This window comes from Centroberyx gerrardi, chromosome 22 (assembly GCF_048128805.1).
Source record: "Centroberyx gerrardi isolate f3 chromosome 22, fCenGer3.hap1.cur.20231027, whole genome shotgun sequence".
In the NCBI taxonomy this organism is placed as follows: Eukaryota; Metazoa; Chordata; class Actinopteri; order Beryciformes; family Berycidae; genus Centroberyx; species Centroberyx gerrardi.
In genome coordinates, this window is record NC_136018.1 from 3590251 (window position 1) to 3614964 (window position 24714).

At 45.3% G+C, this 24714-nt stretch overlaps 1 protein-coding gene and 1 long non-coding RNA gene across 4 annotated transcripts; one reads left to right on the forward strand and one right to left on the reverse strand.

Moving 5' to 3' along the window:
• Positions 1–869: 869 nt before the first annotated feature.
• Positions 870–11756, reverse strand: kbtbd2 (kelch repeat and BTB (POZ) domain containing 2). Of its 2 annotated transcripts, none has more exons than XM_071904370.2 (4): positions 11684–11756; positions 8703–9329; positions 4502–4667; positions 870–3887 (listed from the first exon to the last, which is right to left on the reverse strand). In XM_071904370.2, the coding sequence occupies exons 2-4, from the start codon at positions 8873–8875 to the stop codon at positions 2328–2330; spliced, it is 1899 nt and encodes a 632-aa protein (XP_071760471.1). In that variant the 5' UTR covers positions 8876–9329; positions 11684–11756; the 3' UTR covers positions 870–2327. The 2 variants fall into 2 exon arrangements, with proteins under 2 accessions (XP_071760471.1, XP_071760472.1); XM_071904371.2 differs by lacking the exon at positions 11684–11756 and adding an exon at positions 11131–11251.
• On the forward strand, positions 11587–13318 carry LOC144543498 (uncharacterized). 2 transcript variants are annotated; one of them, XR_013507948.1, is made up of 5 exons: positions 11587–11741; positions 11802–11846; positions 12142–12245; positions 12615–12813; positions 12936–13318. It is a non-coding gene; the product is annotated as an uncharacterized LOC144543498 (long non-coding RNA). The 2 variants fall into 2 exon arrangements; XR_013507947.1 differs by having other exon boundaries at positions 11723–11846.
• Positions 13319–24714: the final 11396 nt, after the last annotated feature.

Sequence of the window (24714 nt, forward strand, 5' to 3'; positions counted from 1 at the left end):
GACTGACTGGCTGGCAGGCAGTATAGATGGACAGGTGCTACCAGCAGGGCGGGAAGCTAGTTTTTCATCAACGTTTTCTACACATATTCATTTAACACTTTCAGTTTCTTGTCTCCATTTGAAGACTTTGGTCGGTGTTCAATGTAATATATGACAGATATATATGTCAACTAGGCCATATTTATAAGTCAAAATGATTCTTCACAACTATATATGACATGACGGTGGGTCTGTAACTATATGAAATGTTATATATTAGGACTGAATAACAATATTTTCCCAAACTTTTTCATACTTTCCAAGATCTGGAAATGATCAAGTTCATTTTCCATACATTAAGACTTTCCAGACCAGTGTGAGAAGCTTAAAACTATTTTTCCAGCCAGCTAGAATTAGCTAGAACTAGAATTGGACCACCGAATGATGGCTGGCTACTCACTGAAGTGGCTGGTAGACAAACTAACCAGCTGCAGTTTATCAGCATTAGGCTGATGTTAATTTCCCACCTTCTCCATCAGTCAGCATGTTCAAGGAAGCACAAAAACTCACAATTCATGAAGATGAACACTTGTAACTTTATAATCACTTTCTTCTCGTTCCAACTCTTCCCAATTCTTCCTTTCTATAACTGATCGACCGTTAGCTAATTTAAAATCTATTATATTATTATTTTGACAGGAAAACAGTCAGCTTCCAACAATATTTTCCTCCAACAGGGAAGTCTACACTGTTTTGGAGCCAGCCACATCTTTTTGTGACATCAAGTATACAAAAAAAAAAAAAAAAAAAAATCTCTGTATGTCATAAGATTTACAAGCAATCCAACATTTTCACCTATAAAAAACGAAACAGGAGTCAATTTTCAGGAACGTTTTTGGTATGTTTTTTAATAAATTAACGTTCATTCAAAATACAGTGCCAAAGGAATATGATGCAGCCAAACATGCTAGTAAGGTTTGTCATGAAGCACCTGTGCTCATGTTTTTAAGGTAGGAGGAAGACCCCTTCCCTCCCCGACCCACCCTCTCCACTACTGCTAGTGGTTGCTGGGACGATTTCCATAGCAACAGCCCTGGGCCAGCCCTCTCCTCTCAGACCCAGTCAGCAGCAAGATTCCTCAATATTCACTCACAAGAAAATTAAATCTGATAGGAAAATGGATATCTACCCACAATCACACTACAGTAATGTCTGATATTAAATAAAAAAAGACACTAATACAAAATAGACCTGGTTATTTTCCCCACACTAAAACAGTTTGTCTTTTAAACATATGAAAAATATATATTTTTATATTTATATATATTTCAGCAGCTTGGAAATAAAAAAAATGCATGAGCCCAAAACCTATGGTTGTACTGAGAGTGGAGTTGAGTTGTGTGTTGTTGCAGAGACCCGCGTGGAAAGAAGAGAAAGAAACATACAACCAAAGAAGAGCCGGCAAAAAAAAACAAAAAAACAAACAAACTGTATCATGATGGTGTGAAGATGGAGAGAGTGAGCGCTGTAAACTGCCAGCTGTGTGGAAGACCTGTGTGCAAAGAGACTAACAGACAGGCTATGGAGGCGCTAGTGGAGTAGTGGAGTCGGGGCGGAGGTGCCGGGACAGAGAGGTGAGGGGGGAGAGGTGGCCGGGTGACCGGACCCGCAGTCACCTCTTTAAACCTCTCCGCCTCTCCCCTGCTTCCCTGTTTAACCCCTCCCACCTCCCCCCCACCCACCTCCCAAACTCACCGCCCCCGGTTCCTCTCGTCTACAGGGCCGGTAAAAAAAAAAAACAGAGATGGATCTACTTCCTAACAGTGGTGAGAGAAAAAAGAGGAGAGGGGAGGGGAGGGAGAGGGAAGCCAGGATCAGAGAGGAGGGGGGGGGGGGGGGGCGAGGGGATTTTGGTACAGTTGCCATTGTCATTCCAAGGAGGTTTACCAGTAAGTGCATCATCATCATCACAAAATCAGTTGACGTTTAGATTATCACATTGTAGAAACAGTATGACAGACTTGTAATAATATCTAACAGATGTCACAACTGACAAAATAAGAAAAACAAAACAAAAAGAACAACCAAAAACAGAATTTTTCAGATTACTAGTATTTTTGAGGGGCATGTTTTCCTCCAAGCTCGTCTGGGCTGCATAGTTCGTCAGCAACAGCTGGAACCTTGAACGCAAGCCTTGAAAGTCCTTATAGTCGCTCCAGAACACAGATACGCCAAAACCCTTTTAGTTCTCAGAGTTACTGATCTGCCCCCCTTCGTGTCCATCCCTCTACGTTACAGATCCATAGTTCAGTCAGCGAGGCGGGGGAGGGAGGGGGGGAGGTTAAGAGCTATACGTGAGGGAGGGACACCAGCTCCCCGTCCACCTCGAACTCCTCGGCCCCGTCGGGGGAGAAGAGGTAGGTCGGGGGTTTCCAGGGGGATTCCTCCAGGCAGGAGGGGTAGAGCTTCCCCACCGCACAGCGGAAGTCCTTGCCCAGATCCCACAGCACCCGTTCGGAGACGGGCTGCCGCAGGTACCAGCGGTCCAGCTCCACGTCGTACTGATAGATGGCGTACTTGGCCCGCTCGTTCATGTGGGTTTCTCGCATGAAAATACACAGCGAGTTGAGCAGCACCACCGCCCGCACGCATGGGTCCGAGTACCGCTTGGCGGGGATGTTGGCGGCCAGGCGCCACTCGTTCTTGTTGACGTCGTAGATCTCCACGGTGACGGAGGAGCCGTCGATGGTGCTGGTGGGCAGGCGGATGCCGGAGTTGCTGACCACGTGGAGGCCGCCGATGTAGAAAATGAGGTCCCCGAAGGCGGCGGCGGAGGCAAAGCAGCGGCTGGTCTTCCGCATGGCCATCTCCACCCAGGTGTCCGCGCGGGGGAAGTAGCAGTACATCAGGTCGTGCGTCATCACGTAGATGCAGTCGTGCGCCGCCACAGAGGTGCTCCAGTTCCAGGCGAAGGGCAGGGGGCTCATCATGCTCCACTCGTCCTTCTCGCAGTCGTAGCGCTCCACCGTGCGCTTGTTCAGCTCCCCGCCTACGTTATCTCCCCCGATTGCATAGATGTAGCCCTCGCAGTACACCAAGGAGGGCTTGATGCGGGCGCACAGCATGGGGGTCTTGGGCACCCAGGCGTTCTGCTGGGCGTCAAACCAGAAGAAGCTGTCGACCGAGCGGAACACCGCCTGTAACTTGCCGCTCTTGCCGTGGTTGGTGATGGAATTCTTCAGCGGGATCTGTCCGCCGGCGATGAACACGTCGTTGTCGGGGGTGACGAGGGTGCCCACCTTCTGCAGGTCTCCTGGGGGATTACTCAGCTTGTATACTTTTTCCGCCTGCGGGCTGTAGCATACTACTGTATGTGCGTAACCTGACATCACATGGCCCCCGTCGCCCTGCGTTTCTGACGTGGCCTCCATGAAGATCAGCATCTCCTCCTTGGTCATGCCTAACCGGGGCTTGAAGAACTTGGGCATGGACTTGTAGAGGCCCTGCACCACCACCGACTTGTCGTTGGGCGGCAGGCCCTGGAACCAGGCGCGCTGCGTCACCTCGGACAGCGCGTCGATGCGGATCTGGCTGAGAACGGAGGACAGGTGCTGTGAGCGCGCCTCCATGTTGTACTCCAACCACAGCATGGCCGCCTCGCGCACAGTCTCCTCCTTCTCCACGTTGAGGTTGTCGCTGCTCAGGACGTCTATCAACAGCTCGTGGGACAGCTGGAGGAAGGCCTCCTGTCGGTAGACCATGGGGAACTTGTGCTCCACCATGCGCTTGGCGCTCTGCTTCAGCTCGCTACAGCTGAACAGGTCGCCGATGCTCAGCATGCGGACACAGTTCTCAGCGTTTATCTTCTTCACCAGGTAGTCCCTGCACTGCAGCAAGACGTCCTCCACCTGAATGGGACAGAGGGAGACCGCAGTCATAAGTCTTACACTCATTAACATTTCTATCTTTCTATCAAGGGATATAGCCTTAAAACAAAAAGTGTCTCAGCACTGCAACAGCACTAAGCATGCAGACATTCATTCTCATTTGACGTTGGTGTAAATATGTGCTGGTAAATCACAGACTTGAATAAGGCAGGAAGCTAACTTTTGCATCCACTGGCCACAGTGGCTGGTGGATTACAAAGTTCACCTGCCATTTTTACCACTTTACCAGTAAAATATGAATTTTAGAGTGTAAAGAACCACTGAATGCTGGCTTATTACTTACCAAAGTGGCTGATGGATTAGACAAACTTACCAGCCACAATCCAAGTTTACCTACTCCACTCTGAGCTGGAGTGGGCAATAATAATTTATTTGCAAAGCACTTTTCAAAACAGTAACAAAGTGCTATGAGGAAACTAACAATTGAAACAATACTTAAGATACTGTAGTTCACACATTTTAAATGGCAATAGTAAAACCTGCTTACAAATTAGATTTATAGACAACAAGATGACTTTGACAAAACTAATTTTTAACTGTAAATGAGCGAAGTGAAGCAGGACGTCTGCACTCACCTGTAGGAAGCAGGCGGTTTCGTAGAGCGGCTCCACGGTGCTGTCGTTGATGGCCAGGTTGCCGGTGTAGGCGTAGGTGATGATGATCTGCAGCGTGGCCGGGTCCACGTTCCTCAGGTGGACGTGGGTCTGTTTGCTCTCACTGAGGCCGCTCATAAACATGGCCCTGCAGGGGGGGGGGAGACGACAGCCACAGAGGATCATCAGTCAACAGTCATTATTGAGCTGAGGGGGTGAACTAACCAAAGGACAGATCTTAGACTGCTCAAGATTGACTGATGCATCCATCAAGCTAACATAAATGTAGCTCTCATCAACTGTTCTGACAGTTCCTTGGCTTTGAATGTACTTGCAGTGTGTTTATTTCAAGACTATTGTCGCACAGTACGTCTTGTCGGGGTCCTGTCGCATTTTGTCCTGTGTGTCAATCCTGTACTGTGCAATTATATTGTAATATGTGAGCACCGATTAACCAGGTCAAATTCTTTGTGCACCTGTTGAACTTGGCGAATCCAAGCGATTCTGATGTTTATGAGAAACTGGATCCATGGATACTGGATAACTGCAACATCACTTCAGCCTGCGTTATCATTCACACTTTAAACACCGATTCATACATCAGCATCACCGGTGAGCAGCGCAGTACAGCAGTTACAGGCCACAGTAATGGAGGAGCTGGAACTGGTGGCAGATGTAAAATATTGTTGGTTGCTCCTAATGACAAGGCTCCCTTATTTGTCCCTCAGAACATTCATAGCCTGTAGGCCTACATTACAACTGGAGCACTATTTAGTCAGCAGTTTTTTTTAACCAAACTAGTTGGGCAAGAAAATTCCAAGCAGTTTTATTTCAATACAAAATGCCTAGATTTGGCATTGAAATATTCAATCTTATCTGCAAGTGTTTGGGATTTTTCGATGTTGAACGCAGGAAACCTTTTAGTCCACCAGCCACAGTGGGAGGTACACTTCCTAATTCAGTCACTTTCATTGTTTTACCAGCCATCAAGGTTTTTAAAATAAAACATCTAAATGATGGCTGGCTACCTGCCAAAGTTGCTGGCAAAACAACAACCTTACCAACCACAGCCAGAATGTACCTGCAGGTGGCTGATGGCTGGAGTTAACTTCTCACCGTGGCCATGTCCCTTGAAAGCAACGTCCAATGTAAATTGGCTTGTACCAGCCTAGATGAAGCTGCTGATGGCCAATATTCAATATCTTTAAATCTGACCCATTTCAATGCCAAGAAATTACATGTAGAAAGAAATGTATTCTTAGCAGGGTGGAAAAGGCCTTGAAACAGCATTCAGACCTTGAAATAATAAAACCATTTTGAAACTGATGATGATGACCCGGTAAGGGGTTCCCAAAAACAACCAGTGTAGTAGTGATCGATTATACAATAAATATGTAATCAAACTGTATTATATCTATCATATCAGAGGGGGATGACACTGACTGATTTAATTCAATGATTCAATAAAAGGCAAATATTGGCGGATTATATTGGCAAACAGACATATTGGTCTAATCCAGTGGTTTTCAATCCCGGTCCTCAGGACCCAGAGCCCTGCTGGTTTTCAGTACAGCCATCTAATCAGCAACAATTCTACAACTGGGATGCAAGGTGAATGCAATTAACTACCTAGTAGGATAGAAGACCATAATGGTGATTGGTGAATGGTGAATTAATCGACTGACAGAAAATTAATAAATTATCATTTTGATTATGGATTCGTTTCAAGTAAAAATACCAAACATTTGCTGGTTACAGCTTTACAAATGCTAAGATTTGCTTGCTCTTCTCCATTTCATATCATTATAAAATGAATACTTTGTTTTTTTGGGCTGTGTACAGACAAGTAGGCAATTTTAAGAATCACTTTGGGCTCTAGTAACATTTTATAGACTAAATGATTCATTGAAAAAATAATCAATAATGAAAATAATTGTTAGTTGCAGCCCTGGAACACCAACAGTACTCTGGGTCCTGAGAACCAGGATTGAAAACCGCTGGTCTAACCCTAGCAGACATGTGATGGTTGCCTGTGCTATTGACTTGATTCTTAACAGTAGCTGTACAACGATCAGCCTGCCTCCCTAGCAACCCATTTCCCTGATGCAGAGTGACAAAAAAGTGAGTCCTATGACTAATTCAATCAGCATCTGGCTAGTGGGCTAACTGTGCATAACTTAACTCCAGCTGGGCTACTTCTGATGTCCAGTGACCACAGCCTGGCTGCATCCTCAGTAGCTGAACAGCACCACTGAACCCCCCCCTTCCCACACTGTTCTGACACCCACGTAGCTGCAGCCTCGACAGGCTGCCTACACCACCACATTCCCATTCATCAGCTCTGACTCATAGTCCTCTCTAACCTCTTCTTTCACTCCATCAAGTTCTCACATAGTATGAATCTTAAGATCTGTTACTAGGTTAAACTGGTAATCTGCATTTGAAGATGGGGGATGGAAGTCTTTGTATATATGTGAAGGTTTAATTCAATGCACCATTTGAGGTTGACGCAAATGCAATTTCGTTGTGCTTGCACAATGACAATAAAGTTCTTGAATTGGTCTTGAATTGGTCAAAGTTTGAGTTTCTGTAGGTGGCGCTCTTTTCTTTGTCTGTTCAGCCATGGTGGCTATCGCTGCGCATGCTCACTACTGAGTTCCTCTTCTATTTATTCCAGACAAACTGCTGTTGCTGCTGCTGGAAATGTACATCGCATCACTTGTAGATTTCACTGTGTGCCAGAGGATTTTTCCCAGGAAAGAGCTACCAGACACCGGGTGTTAAGAACAGCAAATGTAGAAGCTGTCATGAACTGGGTATAGGTTGAATCACCATTGTGTTATATAAATCAGCAATAAAGAGTAGAAAACATACATTTATTAATATGAAAATGTTACTCTTAATCTCTCATGCTGCTTCATCCTTTAACAATAATCTGTCTGCAATACAACTCTGTCCTGTATGTATGCATGTATAGGGGAGTTGTTGGGTCTGTGTACTGCTCACAGCAGGGGCTAGACCTGCCAGGGCCTTATTACGCAACCCTGCAGGCATAAACCCGGTGTCTCCCTCCCTCCCTCTTTTTCTCCCTTTCTTCCCCTTTCTCTCCCTCTCTCACCAAGAACTACGTGACAAGACTTTCCCCTGCTAACACAAGCCTTCTCCAGAGTCCCACGGCTCTCCTTTCCCCGAAGCAAGCCGTGCGAGAAAGAGAGGAGGCGGAAAGACAGAGTGGAAGGAGGGGGAAAGAGACACAGAGAGAGTGAGGGTGAGAGGAAGTAAGAGTACCAGTTAGAGGAAGAGACGGGACACCTCTGAACCCTGGAGGGGAAATGCTTTGCATGTTCTCACCGGATAACGAGTGCGTGGGAAACAGTGGGGAAGATCGGGAAGAGGTGGGTGTGAGAGAGGCATTAAGTTGTCGGGACCTTTTCTTGGAATGCATGTGTGAGTCGGGGGAGAGGGAGAGAGAGAGGGGCAGAGCGAGTGTTCAAAGGCTGCATGAGCTCCTGTCATGTACAGATGGACTCTTCCCAGAGCTGGGGCTGCTGCTCTGTCACATTCACTGCAGTGCACACACTTCATTATGCAATGTTGTGCGTACAAATGAGGCCTCCCCAGGGCCTTGAGGGATACTTCTCTAGAACTACAGGTTAGAGATTGCTTCATTTGTTCCGTGTAGGAACGTCAGAGGCAGAATAACTGGTGCAGAGGGGGACTGGAGACCCGGCTTTCAAGGAAACACCATCCCTTTATTTTCCTCCCTGCATCTATGTAGTAGGTAACACTTCCTAAGACATGGTGCATTATTCATTGTAATTGTAGGAGGTAACTACTTACAATCATAACAACTGTGCTACATAATGACAGCGGGCCTAGGCCTAATCACAATCAGACTGGGGTGAATAATTACTGTCTTTAAAACACAAAACCCCCTAGCCAACAGTATATGGTGCATTATTCATTGTAACTGTAGGAGGCAACCTTTACAAAACAACTACGCTACATAAGAAAGCTGTGAGGAATGATGACAATCAGCCTGGCGTCACTTATCTCTGCCTTTAAACACAGAAATCCTTAATCCAGACTGCTAACATACAACATGAACTACAATAACAGCAACAAGTTATTCCATACCCGTCGCTGCCGTAGCACTGGACTGGCAACGGCCCGGCGCACTCACCTGAAATAGGAGCTACATGTGGCCAGGACCATCTTGTGACACGGGAACTCCGTGTCCTCCACCAGCAGCACAACGTCAGTCAGTAATTTCTGTTCGTAAAAGAACTTGAGCTGCTCCAGCAGGGAGACAGCGTAGTCCGTGTTGACCGGCCTGCGCTCACCGAGATCCGACATGGTTGCATCCCATGAATCGCGCCCCAGTTTTGAAAGTCACGCGGCCGGCAGAACCGGACTCAAAACAACCAGGGAAAAAATGTATTAAAGAAAACAAAAATTAAAGGGGATAAACAGGGGAAATAGCACCTCAACACCTCCACTGGCCCAAGTGGAGGTGTTCTCTCCTGTGCTGAAAGCTTTCTGACGCTCCTTCTGCCGAAGATGAATGTGGATGCCAGGCAAGAAGTTTCACTTCCCTTTTCCGTTCCCTTCCCAGAAAGGTTTTAGTGCTGCGCTAGTAAGCGTTGTAGTCAGGAGTCTAGAGTGAGCGGTCCGCGATGAGGTTTGGGCTGCGTTTTCCCTCGTGGCTCTATGTTGACCCGTTGTCCGATGTCGTGTAGTGAGGCACAGGAGACCGGAGGTAGAGGGAGAGCCACGCCGACTGTTGCGACACTGCTACATCAGTGCTTGTCTGAAAAACACAGGACGGAAACAACAAAAAAGAGCATTGATCAGACCAGCATGCATGGAAAGTACCAGGGCACAAACAATAACTCGTTCGGGGGTGGGGGTGGGGGGGGGCAACATGGGGCAGAGAAAGCAAAACAAGTCACAGCCACTACCATTTTTAGCATGTGATAGTTGTGAGAGAGCCTGACCATCTACATACATTAGTTTTTCTGCCACTAGCTGACATCTTTCACCTTTTTAATTTCCCATAAGTGGCATGTACTAAACATAACCCACTGCATTGTATTATATCTAAAATTCAGCTTGAGAAGCAGGCTGCAAAATGAGCTGTCTCCATCTCTCTAATTCCCCTTCTCTTTGGGCACGTCAGATCAGCAAACATCCTGAATCCCTTCTGCATGAGAAAAGTGCGCTGTCAACAATCTGGTCTCCCCTGGCAGGTCACCTGCCCCCATCTCCTCCTCCCCCCGCCCTCCCTCCATCCCTTGCTCGCTCCATCACCCGCTCCCAAAGACTGCACTGACAGCCAGACAGTTTGCTACGTGAGAGTCTCTGGGGAAGGGGGTGGCTGCCTGTGGGCACTGGGCACACACAATAAGATACACCAACTCGCTTTAAAAGAGCCCTACAGTAGAATTTGTCAGCTGTTAATGGGCACAGAGCAAATGATAAAAGTGTACCATTTCATTCAAGCAGACAAAAAAGAACATGCTTTTGGCTGTACGGCTTCAGCTCCTCCACTCACATCCTAAATGACTTCAGGCTTTTTGGCAGGCTGCCATGATACAGAGCTATTAAGGCACTTTTACTATCAATACATTCATTGGCTTCAAGCGGTGCAGCTTACAGTTATACCAATAAGGATACTATATTCGTCTCTACAATGTCAGCGCATTTCGACAACAGCAGGGGGAAATTCAAGGCAAATGTAAATGATCTAGCTGATATCAAGTGTATTATTGACCTCACGAGTCTAAAACATGTCAACAGAAAATCTAGTAACTGGGCTAATTCGGGGCTTTTTTACAACCATCTGCAGACAACACTGAATCATATGTTAGATGCTTACCGACGACCACGCCGCACGAAACAATCTCTAATCTCGTCGCATTCCTATGTCTTTTCGCCTTTACACTACATTAACGCATCAAGTGACAACTGTCAAAATCAGAATAACTTCTCTTGACTAATGTCTAATGTTAGTCTGCGTAGCTTTTTAGCATGCTGAGGGAGCTAACATTAGCTCTACCGGATCTGACAAATTATCATACCCAGATAAGGAGCCATTTGCTGAATGAAAACGTTAACTTTAACAAACGCTTAATTAGCTTTCAACATCAATACTAAAACCTCAACATTTTACTTGGTTCCTACCAAGCGGGGATGCAATGCAGTTTACTAACTATTCGTGCAAGCTATAGGTAACGAGCTAGCACCATTAGTCATTACATGACACATCCTTACACCTAGGCCATCAACAGACATCAACTGCAAACACACTCACTACCTAGCTGGCCAGCTATCTAGCAAGCTAGCTTACATTACCACTAACCTGGGTAAATTGCAAACTAACAGGTAACGTCACACCAGTAATTGCAATTCATTGTGAATGTAAGCTGACGTAAGGCAAGTGTATACCATTAACGCATTTCGGACTTAACGTAGATTTATAGCTGATGTTAGCTAGCTAAGCAGGTTAACTACTCCACTTTCCACCACTTCCCAAAACAAACCCTCTCCAAAACATGGCAAAGCAGGCAGACAGGCCTACTGCTAAACACAGTTTGCTGAGGTTAGCTAACCTGACTAGCTTCTCAACTCCGCTATCCCTTTGCTTTTGTTTTAATTTACAAGTTCAACGAGGTGGCCGTCGTCGTTTCGAATAACTAACTAACCAAAATAGCTAGTTAGCTAGCTAACGAGCTAACGTTAGGTAGTTCGCTAGCGATAGTTGCCTGGTAGCCAACCGCGGTAACAGTTAACGTTAGCTTACCTGCGCTCCCCAGTTCCGGGGTAGCATAACTGTTAGCTAACGAGGTAGCAAGTTTGCTAACACACTAGCTAGCTGCTAACAAGTCAAACGTTTGCTATCATCACGTGCAAATGTAAACTATTTTCAGAAATGTTATGAAAAACACATAACTATGTAGTAACAATAATAGTCATAATTACAGTGCGGACATGCTGCTAGAAGATACAAGAAACCCCGCTAGCTTGCTTAGCACTAGCTAGTTACAGACGTTAGCTGGCTAACTGCTAAACGAGACAGTGTCTCAAGCGGCTAAAATGCTGTCTAATCAGGCAGCCTTCGGAGGCAGGGAGGCATCAAGTCAAATATCTCAATCGAATATTTACAAAAAATGCTGCCTGCTGAGGTGCCTCCAACTGGGCAGGTTTTGAAGGCAGCATAGACGTATCCTTCGTTGATCAAGATATCCCACAATCCCGTGCGTCCGCTCCACTGCGCCGACAGAAAAAAAACAAATGGCGAGCAACAGCCCGGAGTCCGTGTACAAATGTAACGCTAAGTTATTATTTTTTTAACCTCAGATTTTTTTCTACCGAGAAATAGACAGTTCAGTCACTGAATATCCATTCTCTTTTGATGTATAATGCTTATTTAAGAAATTTGTTCCGAGTTTCGGATTCACTGAAAACAGACTTTTTGAGGTTAGCCTATCCGTTATGTAGCTTACTAAGAAGACCATTGAATTATAGCCTAAAAGCCCGTAAGTTATAGCCTAAAATGTTATTTATTTAAAACGAACTGATTGATCGTTGGTTAACCATTATTGAACTTCACCATTTCAAAGGGTCGACGGAGGATACCACTGCCTTTATTAAGGTCCGGCAGATGCAGACTATAGACTGGTCCAGACTTCACGGGGCAAAAAAACAGCGCCCTGAATGGATGGAAGTAAGTTGAGCTGACAAAAGCACTTTTTGTTGTTTAGTAGTGAAAACATTCCCATCCCTAAATTCTACCAGTTGGCTATTCAACAGACAGTAATTATGTTGTAGAAGTAACCTGAATGTTAAACTATTACTACTACTGCTACAACTAGTATTACTACCTCCACTGTTACTACTAGGCTACTACTATTACTGCTACTACTGTTATTACTACCATTACAACTGCTATTACTCCTATAATAAAAAATAAATAAATTACTTAAATAGTCATGGTCGCCCACGTTGTCCTGCAAGGCAGACAGCTGAGCAGCAATTTGGGGTCTCAGGTCACTGCCACTGACTGTCTCTCCATCTCCTCCTTCCTCTTCGCCAGGTTCTCCGTCCTCCACATCCCCATTGCTCACACAGATGTTGTGCAGAATTGTACAAGCCATGACAACATCAGGGAGGAAGTGGTGTCCACCTCCAGGGCGTGGAGGAAGATGGCCCTCCACCTGGTCTTCATCATGCCAAATGCTAGCTCAAAGACAGAGCGAGCTCTAGCATGATGGGCATTGAACTTGTCAAGCCAGGTATGTATTTATTTAAAATGGATTATCGCAAGCAATCCTTTCACATACTTTACTCACATATGGAAAAATAATTAATAAATAAAACCTGTGTTGTGCCACTCCTCTGACTGGGTTTTTATAAGGTGTCACCAGGGAGATGGGCCTCTCCATGCATGGATACCCTCCATCACCCAGAGGGAAGGTACCCTGTGGTGGATACACCCCTCTTCAATACAAAGGACTGTGCTGGGGGACCCTGGAGTCGTGCACGGAGCCAGGGAAACTGACAAATCATCACTGGACTTGGCTCTGTGGTCACATACAGCCTGCAGCTGGATGGAAGGGAACAGCTTGCGGTTCCGATAAGACCGAGCTTCTGGCTCTCCAGCGGGTTTGATGCAGATGTGACATCCATCAATGGCACCCATCGACTTTTGTGTATATAGTTTAGTTATTGTATAGTTTATATAACTATTATTGTATAACTATTGTATATATAACTATTATATATAGTTGCATTAGTGTAATTGTGCTTTGTTATGTAGATATGTAGTTTTTTTTATTGGTTATATATTTATGTTCAAATAAAGTACAAAAATCATTATAAAAATGGTTGATTATTTAATAGCAGAAACAGTACTTGAAATGTTTTTAGTAAAAGTAGAAATAGCCTATTAATTACAGTATAACTACCAGTATAACTCAAGTTAAAGTCCTACATTTAAAACTGTAAGCAGGCAAAAAAAATATTGTAGCCTAAGCAATGAAATGGTTATGAAAAGTAAACCTAGTAGTTGCTGAAGATATGTCATTTGAATTGCATGTTAAATATTTAATTGTAGTTCTTGGGTATTAAGTTAGTAAATTTTCTGTAATACTTTACACTACTGTGGCTGTTATAGTATTAACGTCAGATATTTTATTAAATCTATATAAAATTCTAATTTATACTGAATACTATCACTAAAAAATATATAAGCAGTTATTCCAAATGACCAACAGGTGGCAGTATAACCGCTGTAACTGACAGACGGCACCTGTATTTGTATCCAGATGCCTTTACAGGTACCTTCATACAAAAACGCTGCCTCCAACGGACACTGCCTCGCTAGTTTGAGACACAGCTTAACGTCAGCTAGCTAGCTAAGCTACTTTTAATCGTTAACCATTAACCGTTTCAACCATCAAAATCCAAGGTCCCTTACAATAGTTGTTGGTGCCCTCCAGACACAGATGCTCCGTGATTTCCTTTCTTGTCACCAGAAAGTGCCAAGTAAGCTCCAAAAGCAGAATTTATACATTAAACAGTTGGCTAAACGGGCTGTACACCGAACAACCTTTCAGCGCATCGCAAGAGGCCAAATGAGGATACTGGGCATGCGCACAACACGGCCTCTTCTCTCTCCGGCTCTGTCCTGCTGAAGAGAGAAATACTGACCTCTGCTGGACAGTAATGATGCTACCAACCATGAGGACCAAGGAGGTTTCATGTTAACGATGTGCACGGTCAAGTCAAGCCAGCAGAGGCAGCCACAATCACCCCGGAAGCCTAACATATGAATTACATCGATATGAAGATGAAGTCCTCTGTATGTGTCTATTTAAAAAAATAATGTATATACTTGTATTTATATATTAAACGGTAGAAGACATCCTTCCAAGTTGCACAGTATAGTTTTGTGATTGAGTCTTTCTTTGTGTATTTTTGGCAGAACTAACGTTATACAACTTTTTCCATCGTGAATCTATGCTTTGAAAAGGCAAAATACTTATTTTCGGGGGGAAAAACTCTATTGTTTTTTAATTTACTGCAGCTTCCTCCTTCTCCTATTGTTTATTTTGACTTTGGGAATTTGTGTTACTCCAAAACGTTGCAACCCGTTGCAAAGCATATTTGTCAACAAGGGTTTTCATTTGAAAATTATTACCGGAAATGCTGTGTTTTATTGTGTCTAGCTTGACACTGGTGAAACTCCACTGCGCTGCCAATTAGACCGTTTTCAACTGCGGTCCAGGGCAGGTGTTGCATATCTGAGTAATTGGCAGATGCTGTCGTTTCTGTTAGTACACTGTGATGTTGAGTCAGACTGAAACGTTGCGACTTATTATTTTTGATTATAGAGAAATCGACTGCAAAATGAACCCATAGTTTTCAGTAGTCGAGAGATGTTTATTTGTGCGTCATCCTTCTGCAGTGTTTTGGTGTTTTATTTGTGAAAGATTGAGCAAGCACGTGTAAGAAAATGGACGGTAATGATTTCCTTACTAATTTCATATTCAGACTGTCAATTTAACAAGTTATCTTTGTCATCTGAGCTCTAATGACACTTCTTTTAAATTTGTTTAATCTAAATGAATCTGCATGAATACTGAACCTTGGTGTCCCTGCTGGATAATAAAGCTTTCTGCACACTTGTGTCTCAAACCTGCTGATTCCTGTAGATGGAGGCAAACAACCACATTCATTTGGGAGCGGACAACAGCGCACTCACCATCCCAGACCCTTTTTCTATGTTCAGCCCCCATCTCAGCCTTACTACCTGTACCAGCACTGGCATCTGAACAACCCATACAATCAATATGGTCTGCTTGGAGGTACTGTGTTATTTAAACTTCACTGATTCTGCTTTGTAGTTCAGACTGGCTGATTATGCATTCATATGTGTTTGTTTTGCACAGGTTATAACCTTGGGCGTCCCTGCATGCACCCTTACCCATACATGCAGTACCCCGGGTATGTTTTCCCCCCTGCCCCAATGCATCCAATGGAGTACAGACGGATGTTTGAGCCTCGTTTCCACTCCCCTCCCTGGAACGACACGTTCCGCCAGCAGCAGCAGCAGCAGCAGCATCATCACCCGCAGCAGGCCCCCGGCCGTCGAGAGATGGCCTGTTCAGAGGCCCAGACCGACCCCAGCGACGCCATCACCAAGCTCATCGAATGCCTCGATAAAATTAGGGCCAACGAGCTGGGCGGCGAGAGAGAACTCGACTCGGGCGTCGCTTCCCAAGCCTCTGGAGTCTTTTCACTGGGGGATGAGAAGAAGAGTGAGGAGCAGGGTGCCGTTCACGCCTCCTCCTCTTCAGCCCCAGAGAGCAGCCGTTTGCCGTCTCCGGCTGTGACGTTCAGCGACTCCACGACGGCGGTTTACGATGGAGAGTCGAGCCAAAGGAGCCTGGAGGACCTGAGCGCTCAGGGATGCTGGTCGGTCGCGTTTGATGAGGAGTTGCCCCTCGACAGCTCTTCTGTTCATGAAGAGTGTCCCGATGCCCAGCAGCCAGCAGCAGCAGGGGAACAGTTTCTCCCTCACCGGCCTCCCGAGAAGTTCTGCCTGTCAGAGAATCCCAAAGCAGAGGTTACAGATATCCAGTCGGATGTCACAGCGACCAATCCAGATGTTCCCAGATGCAACGCCGAGGAACTCCTGAAGCAGAGAGGAGATGCCCTAATGCCGTCAACGCAGCCGCTACCGCCTCGCTTCTCCTCCAACAAGGACGCTAAAAATGGTGACAAACTCTCAAAGACACAATATCAGACAGAATCCCCAGATGAAGTGAACGCTGGCCCGAGCTTCCAGATCCTCAAGCTGCCCTTCGAGAGCGCTCTGACAGCCGGAGCTCTGCTGAAGGAGAGCGGCGTGCTTTACGGGGAGCAGCCGAGCGCCCTCGCATCCGGCCGCCTCTCCTCCCCGGCGAACCCCTACTACTACAACTACTTATCCGCACAGACGAGCCACGAGCGGATGAGCGTTCTCAGCCCGTCTCTGGATGAGCTCTCCTCCAGGGATGAGATGTTCTCCACCGATCTGGAGGACATGGATCTTTTTCCTAAACGCGTGTACACCAGCAGGAGGCTCGCGGAGGCGGCTGGCGCGTCGCCTCAAGCCGCTGAAGGAGCAGGGGGGGTTTGGCCCGCGGGTTCGAAAAGGTTCACCTGCGCCTGCTGTGGGAAAAGTGTCGCGAAAGGGGCGAGCAGGAGCAAAGTTCACTCCAGCTCCAAGTTGTACGGGGATGAAGCCGGCGACTCGGACGAGGAAAGCAGATACGGAAGAAGCTGCGAGCAACCTGCCAGAGTGGTGGCGAGGAAGCATTCTGCGCCAAGGAAGCCCCATCCTCTCTCCCTGAGACAGGTTTCAAAACCTTGGCACAAAAGAGGCCAGTGCAGAGATCCTTCACATACAGCTGACCAGGAGGAGGGGCAGGAGGCTGGGAAGGAGGAACCAGCTGATGGAGAGACTAGAGAGACTGGCAGTGATCTACAGTGCAGAACATGTGAGGGTAAGTCTCTCTCTCAAGGAGTTCTCTTTTGATTTGATATTTCATCTTCAGTGTGCTTAACATTTTCTCTGCCAAGTGGATAAATCATATCAGAAATACAGACATTGAATGTGTGTTTTCTTCTTTTACAGACAGACTGTGCAGAGAAGATCTGGCCACTTCAGACCAAGGCAGATGGGAAGAAGGTGATGTGAAGCCCAGAAGGAGACAGCCAACCCCCCTGCAGAGACAAGGTTAAAGGAATAGTTCATAACAAAAATGAAAATTCAGTCTTTAACCACCCACTGCCATGTCAATAGAAACTCCGTTGAAGTTTGTTTGGATCGCCAAACACACGATTTAGCCTCTGTAGTTCCATCTCGGCCTTCTCCCAAACTATTGAGTTAAGAGAACCATCTTTTTACAGCATAAAGTCCCCATCAGATTTGTCCAAGCAACATGTGCAGGTGTTTTGGAGCCAAATGATTGCACTTTGGGTCCAAAACACTCGTATTTACCTCATTATCTCCTATTTTGGTCGTCCTATGAGCTTCAATGGAGTATCAGCTGACATGGGGGTGAGTAGATGACTGCACTTTCATTTTGGGGTGAACTATTCCTTTAAATTCATACAGATTTTACACATGATTCTGCTCCTAATCCATCTTAATCCATAGTCTTAGTCCACAGTCTTAGTCTTAATCCATCTTTGAATTAATGTTTTTGATGTTGAGCCCCTGCTGATTTGGTGTGATCATATATATTGGCCAGAGATCAATACTCTGAGGAAAGCGCCCTGCAAGCCACTGATGTACCACAGGCCAAGAGATGAGAAAAATAATAATGATGATGATGATGAGGAGGAGCCACAATTTCACTGGGAAAGAGGTGAAATCGCACGTTTATTTCCCTCTGCAATATTGTAACTGACCCAGTTGAGACATTTCTTTTAACGTGATTTTTTTTTTTTTTTTGCATTTGCCAGGTTCCATGGTCAGAGGAGAACCAAGGTGTTAATGTCCAGCATTGACTTTTGAACAATGTTTTCATCAGTAGGTGAAATGCACAATGCACTACACAAGATACAGAGGCTCTTTTTGTTGCATATAAGAGGGAAAAGAGCTTCTATTAAGCACAGTTTTCTGCAGGAGATCCATTAACATTCCCAGATGATTTTCACTTGTTAATGGATTTCATACACACCAACAAATGGTCATTTCCCTCTGCAATACTGTGCTGCTGACCTGGTTAAAACACTTCTTTTAATCCAATGACACCTTTTCTTTGCCAGGTCCCACCAACAGAACACCAAGCTGTTAATGTTCCAGGAAACCGTAAAAGTGTAAATGTTCCAGGATTGATGTTTTTTGAAAATACTTTGAGCACCAGGTGAAATGCACTGCACATGATAAGGAAGCCAGTTTTTTTTTGTTCGATAAGAGGAAAACGTGTATAAAGTTTGAGCAGGAGGTCCATCGACTCTGCCAGACGACTCTCACTATTCGTTAATGGATTTCACACACCGGCAAATGGGCTGATTGCTTGTGTTGCAGATGTTGGTTTGCCACTGTTTGGGGCCAGTCCAATAAAATGTTTTCATTACATTTAAGCCTTGTTGATTTATCTCAATCCTATCATACCTTTTGTAAGAAGAGTGGACATTATGTCTGGAGGTTTCTACACTTTTTTCACAGCGTTGATTCAGAGGAAATTAGGGTAATTTATATTTTTCCAATGTCTAGGCGATATGCATAGGCAAATAAGACCAGCTGGCCCACCTGGCCTGTATTACACTGCTGGAAATCCTGGTTTAGATACTACACCATAATGAACAAAATCTGTTGGCCTGGCAGTCATTCAGCACATTGATTACTTGTTTTTTAAAGGTATAGACATGCCATTTATCATCATGGCATCATTTTGTTTTTTCGGGTGAGGTAGGACCGTTTGGATCTGTGCTTTCAGTCTGACTATAAATGAGAAGCCCTCAAAAGTAGGAATGTGAATAGAAAGGAAGAACAAACTCAGTTCGGAGGCCAATGGATGTTCTAAAAAAAAATCAATATTTGTACATAAGTGTTTTGGCAGAAAGCCGAGACAATGCATGTAACTCCAGTGAAGGCTGCTTCTGCCAAAACATGTTTTCATGTACCAATAAAGAGGATGTTTTTCGAGCATCCATCGGCTTCCAAAAGTAGCAGAATTTCTGATTCCTTTCTGCCTTTTTCTTGGTTGTAAGGCGAGATAGCAACAGTTTTTTCTTGTAAATGGAAGTAAACATAATGGTTCTACTGAAAGATACACATTTAGGACAGTGTGATGGATCTCTCCTGATGTTATGCCTTCAAAAAAAACAACCTTAAAGGACAGTCCAGAATCCATACACATAAAACATCTATGAATGCTAGTACTGATTTAATATCACTGGTCAGGTTACACGATGACCTTATTTTTCATGAATAATACAATCTGTAAATATTGCTCCAGGTTACCAAGCAGCACCTCATCTAACCTCATAATTGGTTCTTCTGGGGACAAGCTTGCATCTCATCATAGGACACGTTGACATTTGCTATGCATTTTTAGAGAAGCTATCTATCGCTATGTTCACCTGCAAAGCAAGTGACCTTAAAGAGAGCAGCTGGAGCTTCACAAAGACGCTAAAATGGAAAGGCTGCGTGAGTGTAAGCTCTTTGTTGTAACCTTTGTGTCCACACACAGGTTCTGTGGTTCTGCTTATTCACAGCCAACGAGCTGCAGGTCTGTTTCCTTAAAGCCAATCAGCTTCTTCTCTTTTCAGGTCAGAGCAAGCCAATTAAAGTCACTGATCCTGCTTTTCGCTCTCTCTGATCCATTGTCTCCCCATCTCAGGTGGGCTGACACACCACAGTGGGCGGGAATCCCAAATAAGCATTTTCCATTGGCTTTACATTCAGGTCAGTACAGTCTGATTGGAAAATCGTCACCTGGAACCGAAATCTACCCAATTAGTGCGGCATTTCAATCTAGCATGTGGCATGAGTACAAACCTCTGATTTCCTATTTAAATCATACTATGAAAGCTGTGTTGGTTTGTCAGTGGTAATCTTCTTTTTGCATGTATGTATAGTTGTTCACTACCTACTTATTTTTTGCACTGTGTTACAGAATACTCGAATTATTAGGAGTCTTGCAACAAATTTACTTGACGAAGCAAACAAACAATTATTCTTCTCTGCCTTTTACCTCACTTTTCCTCTTTCCCAGATATGGAGGCAGCAGCGTCCACATCGCAGCATATGTACGGCCCGGGCCCTCGGGGTCCGAACCTGCCGCCTGGAGCTCAGCAGGCACCGGGGCCCCATCAGCCCGCTCAAGGGCCTTATGGAGCTCCGCGGCCAGAGGAGCAGCACCAGCACCAGCACCAGCACCACCCGCCTCAGCAGCACCAGAAACCCTTCTTCTACATACAGCCCTCCCAGCCTTACATGCCTATGCAGAATCTGCAGTGGCCCATGCCCTTACCCATGCCCGTGTCCTACAACCCCTACTGTGGCTTCCCGGGTTTAGGTAAGTTTGTGTGCATTTTATTGGTGAATTATCTGTCTGTTCACATCAATTGAGCTAAACCTCCTCGGTGTCTTTTTGGTGTAAGTAATGGTTGTTTTGCATTTAAGCACTATGTGCCATAAACCTTTTGATCTACACAAGTTAATGGACTGCAGCCAGTTCAACTTTGTTTCATTTAAATGTTGCCATAGTTTCTAATCTTGACGTATATTCTCTGCATATGAGTCAGTACATATTTCTGGACATATGCCACATCCAACTATAAATATGTTCTGATAAAGACAGCAGACAACAATGCACAAGCACCTTGCACGTTGTCACTTTTTCTTTTCTTTACCTACATCTGGAGTTTTTGATGAGATGACCAGCTAGTCGTGCACATATCTAAATCTTAATGTTCTATAAGTTATTTATATAATATGACCTTCTGGAGACTTTTTGTGTGAATGACACATGTTGCATGTCATGAATGTAATTTGTCACTTATTTCATACTGCATGTTTGATTTTTAATATATTGTCATATTGTTTCATGTTTCTTTGTTTCAATATGTTCTACTGCTGTTATTTTACACACCCTCATAATGCTGTAACTCACTTTTCGCATATGTATTCTTGGTACATGTGAATTATCAGTTGCATGATGTTTAATTCCCCTCATTTGCTATATTTCTATTTATTTTTATTTTTTTCTATTTTGTCTTTGGTGTATCCTATTATTATTTTGTATTTATTATTATTTTTATGACCCAATTTGCAATGACCCAATCTCTCTTAGAGGGAAGTTTCATCTTTCTTGACCATTAGTCAAATGTCCTTTTTGATTGAAATAAAATGTTCAAACATTTTTCAAACCCTGACAACATTTACACACACTGACGACACTTTCTTCTTTTCCTGTTAAGGTTATGGCATGCCAGTGATGCCCCACTATCAGCCAAGCCCGTACATGGAGCCCCCAGGCTACGTTCTACCCCATACCCACCTCCACTTGATGGACTACAGGCGCATGCTCAACCCCCACCATTACCAGACCATGGCCTATCACGCCCGCAGGTTCCGCTACCAGCACAATGCCCCGGCTAGAGAAATGATCAGCTCCGAGGTGCAGACTGAGCCGCTGTCTGCAAGGCCCAGCCCCCGAGTCTCCAGTGAGGTTGAGGCCTTCAGCGGCTTTCCTGTCTGCAGCAACAATGATCCAGACAAAACCATCAGTGTCCCCACCAGTCAGCCTCTCTCCCCAGCCATGGCTGTGCAGACGGGGGATCGGTCAGTGGACCACAAGGACGCGGGGCCCTCTCCCGCCACCAGGCCGCCTCCAAAGAGCAGCTTTGTAATCCAGACGGAGGAGGTGAGGATTGAATGCTGCAGCACTCCAGTGGGCCTGCAGGTGCTGCGTTCTCATGAGACTGCAGAGTTGTCTCACGGCTACTCCCAAGACGTGGCCCGGTGTAGCTCCGTCCTGGAGGGCCGTGCGTTGCAGGAGGAGGGGCTGTGTCTGCCTGCAGACCAGTCGGAGCAGTGCCTCCAAACATGTCCTGATATCCTGTTGGTGGGAACGCCCAGCGATGACCAGATCCCCGCCCTGGAGGAGTCCAGGAACCAGATGGAGCCTGAGAGTGTGGCGTCAGATGTGGGCTCCAGAGTAATGGTCCACAGTGACGCCCATGGGACAAGGTGTGAGGAAGATCTGAATATGAGCAGGGCTTCCAACAGTGCTGATTTTAAAGTCCTCCACATGCCCTTTGACCTGGAGGAGCTGAGAGGGATGGAGTCCACTGTGTGGTCAATGGAAGAGACTTGTATTCCCACCTCAGAGTGGCTGATCCAAAATGGCCTCATGGAGCCCCATATGGAAACGTTGACCCCTGTAGCTGAAGACTCCTTGGCAGACGCACTGATAGTGAGAGAGGAGGTTCCTGTGGAAGAGGCGGTCCCCGTGATTGAGATGCCCCCTCTGGTAGAGGACCCTGTGGTGGAGGTGGTCCCCACAGCGGAGGGCCCTGTGGTTGAGATGGCGTCTGAAGCAGCTATCTGCCCTACAATGGATGTCCCTGTTACAGAAGAGGTTCCTGTGTCCGAGCTGAGCCCCACAGCAGAGGTGACTCTTACATCTAGCTCACTGTTGGTGGATAATTCCCCTCTCACAGCAGATTTAAGCCCACAGAGAGGAGACTTGATTGACCAGGATCACCAGGAGACTTCATTTGAGTCATTGCCTGCTTACCTCCCCTCAACCAGTTGGCTAGCTGATTTTGAGAATACGTACTATTCTAGCAAGATGCCACCAACTCCCCAGAAGCAGACCAAATCCCTGAGCAGCCGCGGTACAGAGGTGTCCATCAGAAGAAGAAAACTAGACCTTGAGTACAAGGAACACCCTACTGTTCTTAAACCAAAAGATCCAAAAACAAAGCAAAAGGTGGATCGGCAAAGCCTCTCTGACCACGAATGCTGCCTTAACCGAAATTTCAACGAGAATGCGTTCACCCCCTGTGGCGCCAATGGGGAGCGACTTTGTGCTAGATGTCTGTCAAAGCGCAGGATCCGCATATCTGCCAGTCCTGGATTAGACTCATGCAGGTGGATCTTGAAAAGAAAAGCGGTTCCCTTCCAACCGTGGAATGACGCACTCCTACCGACTTGTGAGGCCTGTAAATCTCACACAAACAAACGATTGCCGAGAAAAGGCCCCAGCTCTGACGGCCCGTATCACGAAGACGACACCGAGGGAGAGACTTCTGAGAACAGTTCTTGTCGGACGGGGCCAAAATGGAGGGGCCTCGAAGACCCCAGGAAGCCCGTTGACCCCAAGAGGCCACTGGCTCCCAAGCAGCACCTGCCGAAGTGTCCCGTAGCACTGTACCCAAAGCTTAGGGAGAACAACTGTGCCTGTAGTGAGCTGCAGCACCAGCCTGTTGCGTGGGAGAGGCTCCGCCAGCGTCCACACCGCAACGCCACCAGGGAAATGAATGAGGAGAACTGCGGCATGTCAGTTCCCCTCCAGGACAAATGGAGGAACATGGATCAGAGATACCTGGCGCACAAATGGCAAACTGGTAAGCAAAAGGATTCTTAACATGTTCATGAATTGCTTGTGTTGTGCTGTTAATGGTCTGCATTTATAAATAAATCTTAAACCTTCTCATCCAATAGAGAAGCCATGGAAACCAGCGGTGTCAAACCCTGACGGCTCGAAGAATGGAGCCAGATCACAACACTTGAATAAACACAAGAAATCACAACCACAATCACAAGGTTTCCTTTAGCATTTCACTCTGCAGCCTGACTTAATTGCTGTCTTGTTGTGATGAGGCATTCCACAATGCTTTGTTGATGGGAGACTAAATGGAATTGTCACTCAGGATGTTAAAATATGCACGGATTAAATACTTGACATTTTGTGTAATTTGTTTCCTCCACAGGAACTCATAGAAAAGACACAAGATGCTGATTTGCACAAGAGCACAATTCAACTAAGTGAAGCAAAGCACTTTTAAATGATTTACACTTTCATAAATTAAATACTAAATCACAATGTTCACTATTTATTAATATCCAAATAAACACAACTTTATTACAACTCATTGTGTTTGTCTTGATTTAAAAAACAAACAAAAACAAATCCCCTGATTTTTGTACCTGTACTTCATATTTGACAATGAGTAAAATTGTGATGGGCCTTTTTAAAGGTGTAGTAATCTTGTTTGTCCATTGGGTGGAGCCATTTCCACATGGACTATTTGCTAAAACCTTTGCAGATCCAATGCATCCCCCTAGTCAAAGTGTAACTGCATAGGTTATCCCCAATCCATCAGGTAATAGAAGTCAAAATAAGGCCTTAATTTTACTGACATTATCCGGGTCACAGTTCTGATGAGGGAAATCTGTTTTTTGGTCAATCTCAGAGCTTCAACTTAAACTAAACATGAGGAATTGTTTTGGAGGAGGAACACTATGAATCCTCCAACAATTTGAGAAGCTTTTATTTCCTCTAGTGGACACTGCAAGATCCTTACAACCCACTATAAAACTTCAACTTCAACTGACAGGAAGCTTCATGTCATTTGAACACTTTCTTCTCTGTTTTCATTATGCATACACAGTTCATTAAATA